Source organism: Aethalodelphis obliquidens, unplaced genomic scaffold (assembly GCF_003676395.1).
Source record: "Aethalodelphis obliquidens isolate GAN/ISIS:26980383/991018 unplaced genomic scaffold, ASM367639v1 scaffold89, whole genome shotgun sequence".
Lineage (NCBI taxonomy): Eukaryota > Metazoa > Chordata > Mammalia > Artiodactyla > Delphinidae > Aethalodelphis > Aethalodelphis obliquidens.
Genome location: NW_020838033.1, coordinates 3,899,964 through 3,915,161, shown reverse-complemented (window position 1 = coordinate 3,915,161; position 15,198 = coordinate 3,899,964). Strand labels below are relative to the sequence as shown.

General features: G+C 52.3%; 1 protein-coding gene and 1 non-coding gene across 2 annotated transcripts; one reads left to right on the top strand and one right to left on the bottom strand.

The window, feature by feature from the left end:
- Positions 1 to 450: 450 nt before the first annotated feature.
- LOC113613639 (transcription factor CP2-like protein 1) lies at positions 451 to 5,987 on the bottom strand. Its single transcript, XM_027094467.1, has 8 exons — positions 5,905 to 5,987; positions 5,255 to 5,406; positions 5,045 to 5,118; positions 4,194 to 4,299; positions 3,979 to 4,085; positions 1,726 to 1,878; positions 1,377 to 1,487; positions 451 to 900 (listed from the first exon to the last, which is right to left on the bottom strand). The coding sequence occupies exons 1-8, from the start codon at positions 5,985 to 5,987 to the stop codon at positions 802 to 804; spliced, it is 885 nt and encodes a 294-aa protein (XP_026950268.1). The 3' UTR covers positions 451 to 801.
- Positions 5,988 to 10,843: 4,856 nt separating this feature from the next.
- TRNAK-UUU (transfer RNA lysine (anticodon UUU)) lies at positions 10,844 to 10,916 on the top strand. Its single transcript has one exon. It is a non-coding gene; the product is annotated as a tRNA-Lys (tRNA).
- The last annotated feature ends 4,282 nt before the right edge of the window (positions 10,917 to 15,198 follow it).

Genomic DNA, 15,198 nt, shown 5'->3' with positions numbered 1-15,198 from the left:
GAAGAGAGCCTAGCCAGCATAGTATGCTTGCCAACTCTTAGTTCTACATAGAAGTTAGTTGAAGGTCACACAGCAAGCCAGGACAGAGACAGACTTCCTGCCCGACTGTCTGCCCTCAGTCCCCTACAGGTCAGGTCCCTACCAGACCCCAGCCTCACCAGTGAAATTGGCCAGCGACCGACAGTAGTTGGAGAACCGGTGCCGATGCAACCACTGCTGTGTCTCTAGGATGGAGGCTCCAGGGTTCAGATCCTGAGGTATAAAGAGAGCGGTCCAGATAACACCGTGGACCCACGGACTGAGAACAAGGTGGAGGGGAAACATGGCCCCTGCCCTTGGAGGTCCCAAGTCTGAGACGGGAGGCTCATCCTGGCGGAGGCAAGTGCCCAGCGCCATCCGCGAACCATTTGACTATCTGTGGCCATACCACATCTCCCCACCAGGGGGCAGGGCCACCCTATTCTGGAGAGTGAGGTGACACTGCTGAGAAGGCTTTGCAATAGGGGGTGTGGGAGTGTGGAAAGGAAAGACTCACCTGGGCTGGGCTGCCCCCCAAGGTGTCCAAGGCGAATGGTGGTGAGGAGCAGAGCCTGTGGGGAGCAGGGAGTCAGGCTCAGGGAAACAGTGCGGCCAGTCTCCTGCCCCCCTCATCCTTCCCCAGGCCTGTCCCGGTGTCACCCACGTGTTCCCCAGAAGCTGCCTCAGCTGCACCCTCAGGCCGGCCCTCCCCCGCTGCCTAGGCTGAGGGGCTCTTCTCTTCATTCTCACCCCCAAGGGCTGACAGAAGGTGCTCGTCCTGCCTCACCTCTCCGGGGGGAGCTTGCAGGAGTTGGGGGAGGTCAGAGCAAGAGGGCTCAGAGGCGGGTGGGGTCCCGAACTGGGCTCTGGCCACGGTGAACACTGCAGGTAGACAAGCAGTGAGGTTAGCCTGGACATTCGGGTGTGTGTGGGGGCGGTGGGCAGTGGTGGCTGTTGGCCTGCCTTGGGCCAAACTTGGCCCCTGCCCCAGGAGTCCCTGACAAGTAGATCAAGTTTCCACCCAAAGAAGAGAGTAAACTAGCCTGCAGCTCTGTTTGGGGGATTTGGGGAAGGCTTCCTGGAGGAGCTACAGCAGGAAAGGAGGTGCTCCAGGCAGAGGGAGTAGAAGTGAGGGGCGGCCACGGCAGGGCAAGGAGAGGCAGCCGGCAAGGCGTCATCTCCTGGGAGTCTTGAACAACAGGCAGTGCAGTTTGTCCTCGCAGGAAACAGGTGGAATCACTGGGAGGCTGTGATGATCCTGGAGCAGTCGCAGCCCCTGAGGCCTCAGTTTCCCAGCGTATACAACGAGGATCTTTTCTCCAGACCTCCCCTCCCGCCCCCACACCCAGTACACACACCTCCATGAAGACTGTGCTCTCACAGGCTGTCTGATACTTGTCTCTCTCATGCACGGGCTGTTTCTCAATCTTCTCCCGGTCAGTTTTCAGTTTCCGGTCAGCTCCTTTGGGCTGCAGGAGGGTGACAAGAAAACCTCGGAGGCCTTCTTCACCTGCCCACTTCTCATTACAGGAGGGGCTCTGAGAAAGAGACCAAGCCCCATCTCTCTGTGCACGGAGAATGAAACAGTCCCAGAGAGGGGAACCGCAGGCTGAGGGTCCGCTGCAAAGCAGAGCCAGATCCACACAGCCAGCAAGGCAGGGTGACAGCCCTGAGAGGGAGGGGACAGGGCCCCCGTGCTGCATGTACCTTAAACACCTTGATGAGGCAGCCAGCTGAATGCAGGTGCTCCGGCGAAAGCTCCTTGTCACAGGGCTTGAAAGTGTCGATCTGAAGGCGGAAGGGAACACCTTTCTCTCCACCTTTTTTCCTAGGAGTGAACTCAGTGCTGATGCAGTGAACCTGAGGTGGAAAAGAAGGGTGCCTCCAGGTCCCACCCACATTCAAGGGATCTCACCTGAAAGCTGTTACCTGTCTGTCACCTGTCAGCCATTAATCACAGCAACTTCCCACCCCCAACCAGTGTCTATTCTTGAAGCATAACTTTTTTTTTAAGGGGAACAATTTTTTCCAGCTTTACTGAGATATACTTGACATATAACACTGTGTATGTTTAAAGTTTGCAGTGTGTTGATATGGTACGTTTATATATTGGAAAATGATTACCACCCACCATAGCATTAGCTGCTAACACCTCCATCACAGAAACACCCCATCACATAATTACCCTTTTTTTGGTGGTGAGATCATTTAAGATCTACTTTCTTCTTAAAATATAACTTTATTAGGTTCTTTCCCTTGTTCAAAATCCCTCAGCAGCTCCCCAGGGTTATGAGATGAGAAGCAAAGTCCCTGACCCTGGCTGGCATTCAAGCATCTTAAAGAGTCAAGTCAAGCTTTTCTGCCCGGCTGCTCTCTCTCCCCCATCAATGAACCCGCTGACCTACCGATCCAGCCTAATCATCACCTCAATACACCTGCATAGCTTTTTCTCTACCGGGAAAGCTCTCTCTGCTCACATCTGAGCCAATACATCCCATTCCAGAGTAGGGTTGCCAGTTAAGATACAGGATGCCCAGTTAAATCTGAATTTCTGATAAGAAACAAATAATTTTTTAGCATCAGTATTCCCAAGTATTGCATGGGACATACTGATACTAAAAAAAAAAAAAAAATTCTTTAGCTAAAATTCAAATTTAACTGAGTGTCCTGTATTTTATTTGCTAAATCTAGCAGTCTACTCCAGGAAGCCTTCCTGACCTGCACACCCACTGTAGCCCTCCCCAAATCTTGTGAAGAACAGGTAAAGGTAGGGAAGCTGAGGCTCACAGAGATCATGTGACCTGGGCAAGGTCCATGCCAGGAAGTGGTGGAACTGAAATTGTGCCACATCCACCTGACTCCAAATCCAGATGCTTAGACTACAGTGGACACTCAGAAAAGGGACTTACAGGTGAGTTTTGACAATATTTTTCGATTATAAAAGGAAATCTTCCAGCATAGAAAATATGGAGAACACTGAAAAAGTATAAAGAAGAATACAAGCATTTCCCATCACCCCACCTCTCAGAGATAATACTGTTAACATTCAAGTATTGTCTCTTCCTATCTTTTCTCTGGGCAAGGAAAGAAACCCCACAACTTTTGTATACACACACACTTTTATTTTTACAAAATAGAAATCAAACTTTAAATACAAGTCTATATTCCGCCTTTACTTATGGGAAAGCAGTTTCTCTTGTCATGAAATATTTCTCAGAGACATCATTTTAATGGCTACACAATGTCCATTATAAACCTGTACTAAACACTTATATCAAAGTCAATCCTCTTCTGATGGACATCTGATTATTTAAAATCTTTTAATATATAAAGCGACACTGGCATGAATAGCTGGTAAATATATTTCTGTGTACTTATTGAACACTCCGATAGCGGAACTACTGGGTAAATGAGTATGAACATTAAATTTAATAAAATTTGCCCACGTGCCACATACCTACAGAATGGGTGCACCAATTTGCATTCTCAGGATATGAGGGTGTCTGTTTCTCCAAACCTTACCAATAACAGTTTTTAAAAAGTCTTTGCCAGTTATATATATATATATATATATATATATATACACACACACACACATATAATTTTATTAGCATTATTAGCATTTTATATAACACATTATATGTCATATGTGGCAACTATTTTTCCCATTTGATGTCTCCTTTTAATTTTGCCTGTGTATTGCAGACCGTTACTTTTTATGAAGCTAAATTCTGTCCTATGTTTTTTAATTTCTTCCATTGCCTTAATGTTTAACAAGTCCTTGCCTTTGGTGAGATTCGATCAACATTTATCCATCTTTTTTTCCTCAAGGTGTTTCTAGAAGTGGTTCATTCTTATCACGCCCCCCACCACCACCCAAAATCACCTTCCTTCCCCACTTAGGCTGCTGCCACCCACATCTGAGCTCCAGCCTCCTCCCTGTCTCAGCTTCAGACTCACCTGCAGAAAGAGGGAGGTCCTCTTGGCCGGGTCCCAATAAAACTCCACTGTGTTGAGTTGTGAGGGTAGCACTTGGGGTTCTATCACCCCCACGGACAGTGGCACATCTGCAGGCACAGGGTTGCAGGCAGGGAGTCGGGCTCAGCCCTCCCCATCCACAAGGGCCTCTAAGACAGAAAGCAGCCCTAAAGGGTCCCTGGTCCCTCCCCATTCACCTATGTCCAGGATGCGGTCCCCAGGCCGGCTCCACCTCCACCCATCCAGCTGCTGCTGCTCCGTGTACTGCAGGCGCCGGTCGTGGAAAACCACACGCACCACACTCTGCGGGCACAGGAGGGCGCCTGGGCATTTGGGAACCAGTTCCCACACCTGCGGCAGGCCAACCTTTCCAGCCTCTCCCCCACCTTGCTTCCCACCCTCCAGGGGCAGAAGGACTTAGAATCACTAGATCCGTGTCCAGATGCCACCTGCCACTCACAAGCTGTGAAACTGAGGAAGTAACCTAGAGCCTCAGTTTCCTCATCTGTAAAATGGAGGAGTTAATCCCTTCCCACTCGTAGTCACTCTACCCATTTCTTTTCTTCGCTGCACTTATCAGTTTGCGATTTGTAAATCAATTTGTAATTGCATATATTAATAATTTGTGTAATTACATGTTTGTCTCACTAAGCAGAATGCAAGCCCCCTGAGGAAGGAAACTGCATCTGTCTCTTTACCCCTGAATCTCTAGCTCATCGAACAGTTTCTGGCAAAGAATGGGAGCTAAATACTTATTTTTTTTTTTTTGAGAAAGAAGGAATCATGTGTGTGAGTAATGCTATGTAAATGTATTTCTAAGTCCTGGTTCTGCTACTTACTGGCTCTGTGTCCTTGAGAAAATACTTAACCTCGCTGTGCCTGTTTCCTCAACAATTCCTGCCCACCACTGAGCTATTGTGAAGGTCAGATTGAAAGGTGGACTTGAGAGGGTTCTACTTGACAATGACATCATAGTGATGACACTGGCTTCCTGCCCAGAGGGATAGTCATAGCCAGCTTTTGCCAATTCTGGAAGGGATGCACCTACCTTCAGCAGCCGGGGCCCCTGGGTGGCATCGCCCAGTTTGGGGTTGCAGAGCATCCTCACCTCATAGGACTGGCCTGGGAGAGATTAAGGGGATGTGTGAGACCCACTCTGAGGGGCAGAGATGCTGCCTGCCACCCCCAGCCTGCCCTGGGCCCAGCCTCCAGAGCTTGCTGCCTCGCTAGCCCCTCTCCTTCCCCAGGCCCAGCTCACCCTGGTTCAGGTAGGTGAGGGTCTCCTCCTGCTGCTTCACAGCTGGCGAGGTAGCTGCGCAGAGCACGTACTGGAAGGCGGGGCAGGGCGGTTCCGCACGGGGGATGTTGGGCGGCTCTTCCTGCTTCAGGTAGGGCAAGGGCAAGGCCTCCCTGCCAGGGAGAGGAGGGCACTGCTGGCTTTCTGCCCTGTCCACCCCATCCTCTAAGAGGCTTTGACTCTTTCTGCCAGGTTCTCCCTTCAGGGAGCCCACAGTGTGCTGTAGCAGGCACCCCTGCAGCAGCCAGGGCCTAAGGGGCCCCTGTTCAGCTCCTCTGGCCTCCAGCAGACCTCCCTTAAGGTACAGATCCCAGATACTACCAAGTCTTTGCAAACATCTGCTATTAATTACTCGTTTGCACCCTCAGGGCTTGCCTGACACCCAGTGAATGCCCACCGCAAGTGTCCTGAGTGGGTGGGTGGTCAGGATGTTTTGAGATGTCCTGGGACCCACTGAACTCCAGGTACATTTGACCACTTCCCCACCCCCAGAGGAACTCAAGATCAGGAGGCCCATAAGCTTTCGCTTGAAACAGGGGGCCCTGACGTGTCCATCTCAACTCAGAGCAGGGCCTTCCGCAGGGACTGTGGGAAGGGGATGTGGCCCTTACCTGAGCAAGCTGCTTGGTGGCCCGGGGCACAGTTCCCCGGGGCTGGGCCACAGGTGCTCCGGCTGGCTGTGCCAAAACAGCATCTTGGAAAAAGAGCAGGACCAGCTGTGTCACAGAAGGCTCAGCACCGGGTTGGGCTGGACCCACTGGGCCATCCACCCGGGGCCTCGGGCTTTATATACAAGAGCATAGCCCCAAAAGGGTGGGGCAAGGCCTCAGCCTCTTATTGGCTGAGCAACCGGGGCTCTAGGAAACTCAGGACCTATTAGGCAGCCCAAGCTGAGGGGAATCAAGAAATGGCATCCCTAGGGCTCCCCACCAATCATTAACTCAAAGGGGAAGTGGTGGTGCAGCAAAACAAGTCACCGGACGGACATCCACCGCCCCACCGTTCCCCCAGAGGCCCAGAACAACGAGGGGCACCCTCAGGCTAAAAGATTGGCCCCAGATCCATAAGCCACGTAGAGAGTCCTGGAGACCTATGGGCCCAGACCCCTCACAGGACCCCATGGGGGGAGGGTGGAGCCTGACCGCTCCAGGGGACGGGAAGAGCGACAAACAACATCACATGGACCAACAAAGGGCCTTTGCTCCCCCTGGCCTCCTTCCTTGTCTCTACCCCGCCCCCATACACACAGGTGCAGTGATGGCCTGACACCTGTCCTGTCGCTGGGGGCTACCTGGCTAGGGGACTGGAGTTTACAGAACATAGTCCAGCTTGCTGTGGAAACAACTCGGGGGGTGGTGCTGGGAGAGAGAGCGTGCCTGTGAGGAGGAGGGGGTGGGCCCGGGAGAGCCCCCCCTCCCAGGGAGGTAGAAGGAGAGGCGCTCCAGCTGGGCTGGTTTCTCTGCCCCTCCTCTGCCCTGGGGCTCGGGGTGCACTGTGTTTATGGACAAATACAGTTTGCCTGGGGGACGACCCCCTTCCCCAGGCTCAGCCCCTGTTGTCACTGTACACAGTCAGCTCAGGGGCCCCCCTGCCCCCACCCCCCACTACTGTGTTGGGTGTAAATAGATAAGAGCCTTGCAGAGAGCACAGATGGGGCTCTAAAGATGCGGCTTGACCTCATGTGACCCTAACTATCTAGGCTTTGTGATTCTGGGGGGCCTCCCTTGCAGGGAGAGGGAAAACCAAAGAGTATGCCCACACACACAATGGGCAGGCAGGGTACCTCCAGGTACCTTGGCCCTTGGTCTTCTCTCATGAAGCCGGACAAAAGGAGGAAAAGGGGATGGGAACATTCCTGACAATGGGGGCCAAAGAAACCTGAGTCCCCAAGATCTGCAGTAAGACCCCCAAGACTTCAAGACTCACCCATTGCCCAAAGCTGGATCCAAGGTCAGGAGGCCCCCCATGGGACCCTGCAAGGTTGGACAGAGCAAGATCCCAGGAAGGCCAGGGGAAGGGGAGTAGGAGGGGTCCAGAGGGAGGGCTTGGCCCTGGCCTCGGGGGAGCAGGGTGTAAGGGTGGCAGTGGGGCAGAGGGGATGGGGGTAGGTGGGGGGGCGGGGCTTGTTATGCTTGCTATGGGGGATGGAGGTGGGAAAGGTGGAGGCTGGCGCGGGCCCCCTTCGAGGACACCAGTGGAGGGGATTCCTGCTCCATAAGCCAGTCCCACCCCCTGCACCGCCCCCCAGCCTGTCCTCTACCTCCCGCTCTGAGCACCCCCTCTGAGCACCCCCTCTCTCCTACTCATATTTTAAAAAAATATTTACTTATTTATTTGGCTGCACCGGGTCTTAGCTGTGGCGTGCGGGATCTTCTTTGCTGGCAGGAGGGATCTTTAGCTGCGGCATGTGAACTCTTACTTGCGGCACGTGGGATCTAGTTCCCTGACCAGGGACCGAACCCGGGCCTGCTACACTGGGATCGCGGAATCTTAGCCACTGGACCACCAGGGAAGGCCCACCTCTCCCTTACTCCTGCTGCTACTCCCTCCTTCCGCCCATCTCAGAGTCTCTGGGCTTCTGTCCCCAAAGAGGTGTCCCTGGGCCTGTTGCTGGTTTTCCTTGGCTCTGTCTCTCCAAGGAAAGAAGCCAGGCTTGAGGCAGACAGAACCTGGTCACTGAGAGCCCCCACCAGACCCATTCGCTGTACCTCCCGGGCCAGCACAGCACAGGGTATAAACAGCCCATCCAAGGCCCAGAGAGGCCTCAGGAAATTTCTGGTCCAGGCTCCCCACTCTCAGAGGAGTCTCAGCCTCTGGGTGGTCTGAGGCCCCCACGAGGCAGGGACACATTTCTGAACCTACTTTCCTCATCGGTAAAATAGGATCAAGGCCTCCCTCCCACTCAGTGTGGCCGTGAGGATCCAAGGAAGTTCTGTGGAGTTGCACCTTATCCCAGTGTTTAACCCTCAGGAGCTTCCCTTGGGGTAGCGAGGACACCACTGAGGGCCCCAGCCTCCTTGGCGGTGTCCCTCGCTAGTTCTGGAGGTACAGACATGACTGTCCCAGAAACTTCCCCCAACACAGATGAATTTCATACCCCAAATGCTCTATCATTTTCTAGGCCACGGCATAACACGATCCTAATAATACCCTCGGGGTTCCCTGAGCCAAGGAAGTAAGTTTTTATCTGTCAAAATTGCTGAGAAATAAGTCAGTGTCTTTCTCCTCTAACCAAAATGTATCGTTTTGTTTTGTCTTCTATCCCAGGCAACATTCCAACCCGGAGAGTTGGAGAGTGAAGCCTACCACTCCCACAGAGAAACAGAGGCTGAGGGGAGTGTTCCTCATTCATTCATTCATTCAACAAAATGTTATTGAGTGCCTACTATGTACCAGGCTCTCTCTCCCTCCCTCCCTCCCTCACTGGTGTGTGGGACCTGGGGCAGGGTACCTGGGTGGGTGGAATCCTAACCTATCCAGGGCTCAGGCACCACTGTTACCCCTACATTAGTGGTCAAAGGGTCTGGGCACTGAGTTCCAGGGAAATGATTTTTTTTTTTATCTTTTTTAAATTGGAGTGTAATTGCTTTACAATGTTGTGTTAGTTTCTGCGGTACAATGAAGTGAATCAGCTACTATTTGTATACATATATCCCCTACCTCTTGGATCTCCCTCCCACCCCACCCCCGGCCCTTCCCACCCATCTAGGTCATCACAGAGCACCGAGCTGGGCTCTCTGTGCTATATAGCAGGTTCCCACTAGCTATCTATTTTACACATGGTAGTGTATACAGGCCAATCCTAATCTCCCAATTCGTCCCACCCTCCCCTTCCCTAAAAGGAATGGATGAGAGCACGATTTTTCAGACACACATGCACGCACACAGGAAGCTGGCAATACCATATGGCAATCCCTGTGTGCTCTGTGTGTCTGTGTACACGAATGCCCCACCCTAGGAGGGTGGTCCTTTTTTCCAGCAAACTGTCTCCGAGGCTTCTGGGTGTGCAGCTCCACAGGGCACCACACTAAACAGCGCACCCCTAGAGTTCGAGGATGCACAGGCCTGGCTCTAAGTCTCCAATATTTTATTCCTGAGAGTCCCTCTCACCACCAGTAAGTCTCACCTTGGAAAGGTACTCTGTTCACGCTTCAAACTTACTGCCTCCTTCTTAAAACCCTTCCTGCAACCCAGCCAGCTGGCATTTATGTTCCCCATGTCCCTCCTCTGCCCTTCACCAAATTCCTTCACAGCAGTCGTCTGATGTGCAGTTTATTCTTAATGTACTTTGTCTAATGTTTGTTTTCCCATCAGAGTGGAAGCCCCTTGAAGGTAGGGACTAAGAGGTAAACATACCTCTCGATAGACCCTGAGTGCAAGCGCAACTAGGTGGATTTAGGCAAGTAACTTAGCCTTTCTGAGCTTCGTGCTGCAACTATAAAAAGGGGATGGTGGGCTTCCCCGGTGGCGCAGTGGTTGAGAGTCCGCCTGCCGATGCAGGGGACGCGGGTTTGTGCCCTGGTCCGGGAGGATCCCACGTGCCGTGGAGCGGCTGGACCCGTGAGCCATGGCCGCTGAGCCTGCGCGTCAGGAGGCTGTGCCCCGCAACAGGAGAGGCCACAACAGTGAGAGGCCCGTAATGGAAAAAAAAAAAAAAAAAAAGGGGGGGGATGGTGAGAACCTCTGCCCCACAGGGCTGGATAATAATGAATGAGATAATGAGCCCTCAGTAAATGTAGGTGTCTTTTTCTCTACATATCTCCAGTGCCTAGTATATCATACAGGTTTATTTATTTAACATTTAAAAGTGTAGGTTTATTTATATAACACTTATAAATGTAGAGGGTCTTCTTATTTAGCAAACAGTTCTTCAGTGCTCAGTATGACTCCAGAGTGCTTTTCAGTCTATCTTCTAAGACAGATGCTATTTTTTTTCTATTATTCTATTATCACCGCCCCCCTCATTATACAGATGGTGAAACTGAGGCTCCGAGAGGTTAAGTAACTATCTCAAGGTCACACAGCTAAGAGAAGACACAGCCAGGGTTTGAACCAAGGCCACCGGGTTACATTGCTCCTAATGACTGTACTATGACCACTCTGCTGGACAAATGTGTGTGGAATTCTGAAATTAACCAGGCAACAGTCCAACCTGGGGAGCTGGAGAATGAGGTCTACCACCCCTCCCCCAAAGAAAGAGGGGCTGATGGGGGGCAGTGTTCATCGTTCATGCATTCATTTATTTAACGGCTCCCAAAGAAGTATCAGACCCCGGAACCCGGATGGCAGGGACCCCTGGCCTTTCTGAGCTTCGGCCTCTTCAACTGCAAAATGGAGAAAAATACTTTCTGTTCCAGTCCTGGGCTGTGAGCCCTGAGGATGAGTAAATATGAATGACAGTGGCTGGTCTGCTGTGGTTTTGATAGATGGGGGCGGGGGGGTATTAATAACGGCAGGAGGAGCAGGAAACGGGATTTTTGTCTCCTCAAGGATGGCTATGGCTTGACAATTCCCTTGGGATGAGCAGCAGTGGAGGCTGCAGGAGGGAATTCCCTGGCGGTCCAGTGGTTAGGACTCTGAACTTTTACTGCCGAGGTCCCGGGTTCAATCCCTGGTCGGGGAAATAAGATCCCACAAGCCGCGTGGCAAAAAAAAAAAAAAAAACGGCATTGCAGGCAAGGGAAGCAGCTTTTCGGGGGTATGCGACCCTCCAGGTCCCACTGCACGTTACAACCACCCCTTGAAGTAAGAAGGTCCCCAGTTACAGTCTATGCAATTTGTCCAAGGTTATTAGCTAGTGAGGGTGGGCTGGAACCTGAGTCACCTCACTGCCATGCACCCAGACCAAGACACAGGACTCCTTCCAGGCCATCCCTGCAATGAAGCCTTTGGCCAGAAGACCCTGAGCCCACTACTCTGGCTCTGTTTCCACGTGGCTGCCCTTGGGAGCCAGAGGGATCTTCCTAAGACACAGGAATGACCATACCATAATCACTCGCAGCGCTATTCTCAAGCTGGGCTATGGAAACACCTGGGTAACCATGCCCATATTCCAGGGCATCTGTGGCACACCATAGTTAGTGCTTAAAATCATTTGTTGGTTTATTTATATAACAGAGAGGTTAAGTAACTATCTCAAGGTCACACAGCTAAGAGAAGACACAGCCAGGGTTTGAACCCAGGCCACCAGGTTACAGTCCTTGGACTCAAAGATATGAGTATAGATATTCTTGGACTCAAACGCAAGGCTTGCACAAACATTTAATATAGAGACTTGTTTTTATTTATTTATTTTATTTATTATTATTATTTTTTGCAGTACGCGGGCCTCTCACTGTCGTGGCCTCTCCCATTGCGGGGCACAGCCTCCGGACGCGCAGGCTCAGCGGCCATGGCTCACAGGCCCAGCCGCTCCGCGGCGTGTGGGATCTTCCCGGACCAGGGCATGAACCCGTGTCCCCTGCCTCGGCAGGTGGACTCTCAACCACTGCGCCACCAGGGAAGCCCTAGAGACATGTTTTTAAATTCCTTTCAATTTCTGAGTGAACCACTTTGCCTACCTGCCCCCCGCCCCGCATGCCTCCATGGTACCCCTGGATGGTTCACCTGGGTTCCAATGAGCAAGTTTGAGAAGCCCGTTTGTGCAGGAAAACGCATCTTCCTGGCCCAGCATCCAAGGCTGTTTGTCCACCTTTTTCTGCCTTTCCCTGTCACCACTCCCTCTCTCCCTTGCTTACCGGCAACTTCCAGAACAGTCTTTTCTGTTTCACACCTCGGTGCCTTTGCCCGGGCTGTTGCATGTGCCTAGAATACTCTGGCCCCTCTGCCCTCTAGTCCTCTTGATGGCCTCTGTCAACTCAGCTGAAGGCGCATCTCTGTCCCCGCTGCTTCCTACCCCCAAGTCTGCTCAGAGGGATCCTCTGGGCAGGAGGGCACTCTCTGGGTCAGGATTTACAGGAGGGCCTCAAATGCAGGAGACTGGCACCCCGGGTGCCCAGAGCCTCTCTAGGCACTTAGTAGGACCACATGGTTTAGATGTCTCAAATGTAGACCCTCAAAGGCCCCACCTACACACTCCTCCCTGGAAGACATCCAACGTTGTTTTCTGTGTAGTCTGCAGGGGGCAGTGTGGACCCAGGCTGGCCCCAGGATCCCCAGCTGCTGTTTCCACTGGGTCTAGACTCTCCCAGCCAGAAAACCTCTCCCCAGGAGGAGTTAACAAGCTGAATTCCAAAGGAGGAGTTACAGGCAGGCTCCATCCTCCCTGCCTCGACATCTCTTTGGCATCATCACCCTCACGCTTCTCCCACTTAGTAAGCCAGTCACCCTCACCCCTAACACCCAGATCCAGTTGCTTCCAGACTTCAACCTCCCTCTTTTCCACCAGCTCTCAGCAGCACCCTGCAGCCCAGTCTGTGCCCAGGGCCCCTCTGCAGCCAAAGATCCTCCTTTAAGAGTTTGGGGGCCCTCAGTGCTCATATCTCTAAAATTCTAACCCCTAACAGCCCCATCCCATCCACTGGGCTCCACCTCCTTGCTCACCCCAAAGTGATAACATTGCTGTTACCTTGGTAACAGATGCTTTGTGGGTGGGTATGGGGAATGGACCAGGGAAAGAAAGGGGTGGCTTCAGGACACTATCAGAGGCATGGGAGATGGGGGTGGGCAAACTGGCATAGGGCCTGGGGAGGGGCAGCCAGGGGCTGTGACCCCCACCACAGGCTGCTGTCATCCCTATGTCCCCAGCCTCAAGGGGAAAAGAAATAGAATAGAAGGGGACATCTTTGTGGAAAGAGAGGTTTTCTTACAGAGAGAAAGGGAAACATCCCCAAAACCATTATCCCCCTCCCATGGAAACAAGTCTCCTGGACAGCCTCGACTTGGCAGGGTAGGGAGAGGGGTGCACACACTGGAGCCCGTGTTGTTCCCCTCCAGGGAGCCTGGGGCACAGAGAGAGGGAACAGCTCACCCAGGGCGTGTTAGGGACAGCGCCACAGGCAGTGGGAAGGCGGCTCTATGCCAGTGTCCCAAGCTCCAAGGGTTGTTGGCAGCAGCGGGTGGAGGGGCCCTTCTCCAGCCTCTGGGGACCTAGCTGTCGCAGATGCCACAGCCAGGAAGTATGTCAGGCACTTGCATAAGAGTCTTCTATATTTCTGTAAAATCATAATTACCGATGCCTGCCGTGGGCCTTAGCTCATTAGAGCGGTATCTGCCTCTGAGGCCCTGGGGTGGGCTGGCAGAGGGACGTAGGGGAGACTGGGCAAGGCCAGACCTTTCACTGTGTTCTCGGCATCCCCAGCCCCACTGAGGCTGGGTCCTCTTCCTCTCCCCAGCTGGGAGATGAGAACCCAGACTTGACCTCAACTGTGATGAACCCCCCTACCCTAGGAGCCCCGATTCTAAAGCTGGAGGGAGAGGCCAGCCACTCATGTGCTCAGCTTGGGCTGTCCTTGGTAACCCATGGGGGCAGAGGCCACAGCAGGGAGGGGCTTGAACTGAAGGTGTTTGTGGGAGAAAATAGGTCAGTCCTTACGGCAGAGGCAATCCCTCACATTAGAGAATCTCAACACCTTAGTGGAGGGGCCCTGGGTCATTTAGGCCAGCGGTTCTTAATCTTTTGGGGATCTAAGATTCTCTGAGGAGCAGATGATAGCTCTGGACTCTCCCCCAGAAAATGCTTATCCTCCAAAATTTGATACAGCTTCAAGCGGTTCACGAACTCCCTGAAACTTACCTACAAGCCCAAGGTTAAGAATCCTTAAAAAAAATTTTTTTAATATTTATTTATTTATATATTTATTTTGGCTGCATCGGGTCCTAGTTGCAGAACGAGGGATCTTCGTTGCAGCACGCAGGCTCTTAGTTGCGGCATGCATGTGGGATCTAGTTCCCCAACCAGGGATCGAACCCGGGCCCCCTGCATTGGGAGTGCAGAGTCTTACCCACTGGACCACCAGGGCAGTCCTAAGAATCCTTCATATTTTTTTAAAATAAAATAATAATAATAATTATTTATCATGCACTTACTCTGTCCAGCTCTTTACATATGTTAACTCATTTAATCCTCAAAAGAACACTAAGAGATATACAATTATTGCCCCCATTTAATCCAACTCCATTTCAAACTAATCTAGTCCAGTTCTGCCAATCAGAAGACAAGGAAACCAAAGACCCTCCAGAGACAGATAGCTCTCTGCCCAAGGTCACAGAGCAGGAAAAAAGGACAGACCAGGATGAGGACCAGGTGCTCTTAATGTGCTGGACATTGTACCATATGCAGATTTGAAGCCATCTGTCCATCCCTCCATCCATCCCTCTGTCCCCAGGCTCCCGAGAGCCCAGCGCCCATGCTCATTCACTCAGCTCTCCTAGTAAGAGGCCCCCTGGTAGTTCTATCATGACGTCTGGTCTGAGAGCCCTTCTGAGACTACGGCTGCCACTCATCCTCCTGGACCACCTTGCTGCTTTCTGCCCTGCTGCTTTCTGCCCATCTGACAACCCCTCCTTTCTGCCCTCCAAATCTAAGATGTTCCTCCCAGAGAAGCTAGCCCAGTTGCTCCTGCCCCATCTCTGAGCCACTGCAGTGGGAACTGTTGGCACTGAGACAGTGACTCAGACTGAGATCATTAAAGACCGCTCTGAAACAGGAAGGCCACAGGCCAGAAAGGACATCCAGAGGTCATGGGATCCAGCCCCCTGCCTCCTCTACAGCTGCCCCACCTCAGATTTCTAAAACCCAGACCAGATGGGCCCCAGGGCGTACCGACTTCCCTGCCTTGCCCCACTGATTCCCCTGGGAATTCTTTCCCACGTCTAGTCAGAGTCTCCTGGGTCGGTTCTCTCATGGAGTAGCAGGCTGCAAGCAGCCGAGGAAAGCGAGGGAAGGAAGCTGTTCTTCTCTCTAC

Bases quoted from the DNA above. Each gene is read 5' to 3' on its own strand.
- LOC113613639 (XM_027094467.1), bottom strand. From the start codon at position 5,987: ATGCTGTTTTGGCACAGCCAGCCGGAGCACCTGTGGCCCAGCCCCGGG. The intron at 5,407-5,904 runs GTAAGGGCCACA...TCTCCCTGGCAG, and splicing joins CCACCAAGCAGCTTGCTCAG to GGAGGCCTTGCCCTTGCCCT. The intron at 5,119-5,254 runs GTGAGCTGGGCC...AATCTCTCCCAG, and splicing joins CCTCACCTACCTGAACCAGG to GCCAGTCCTATGAGGTGAGG.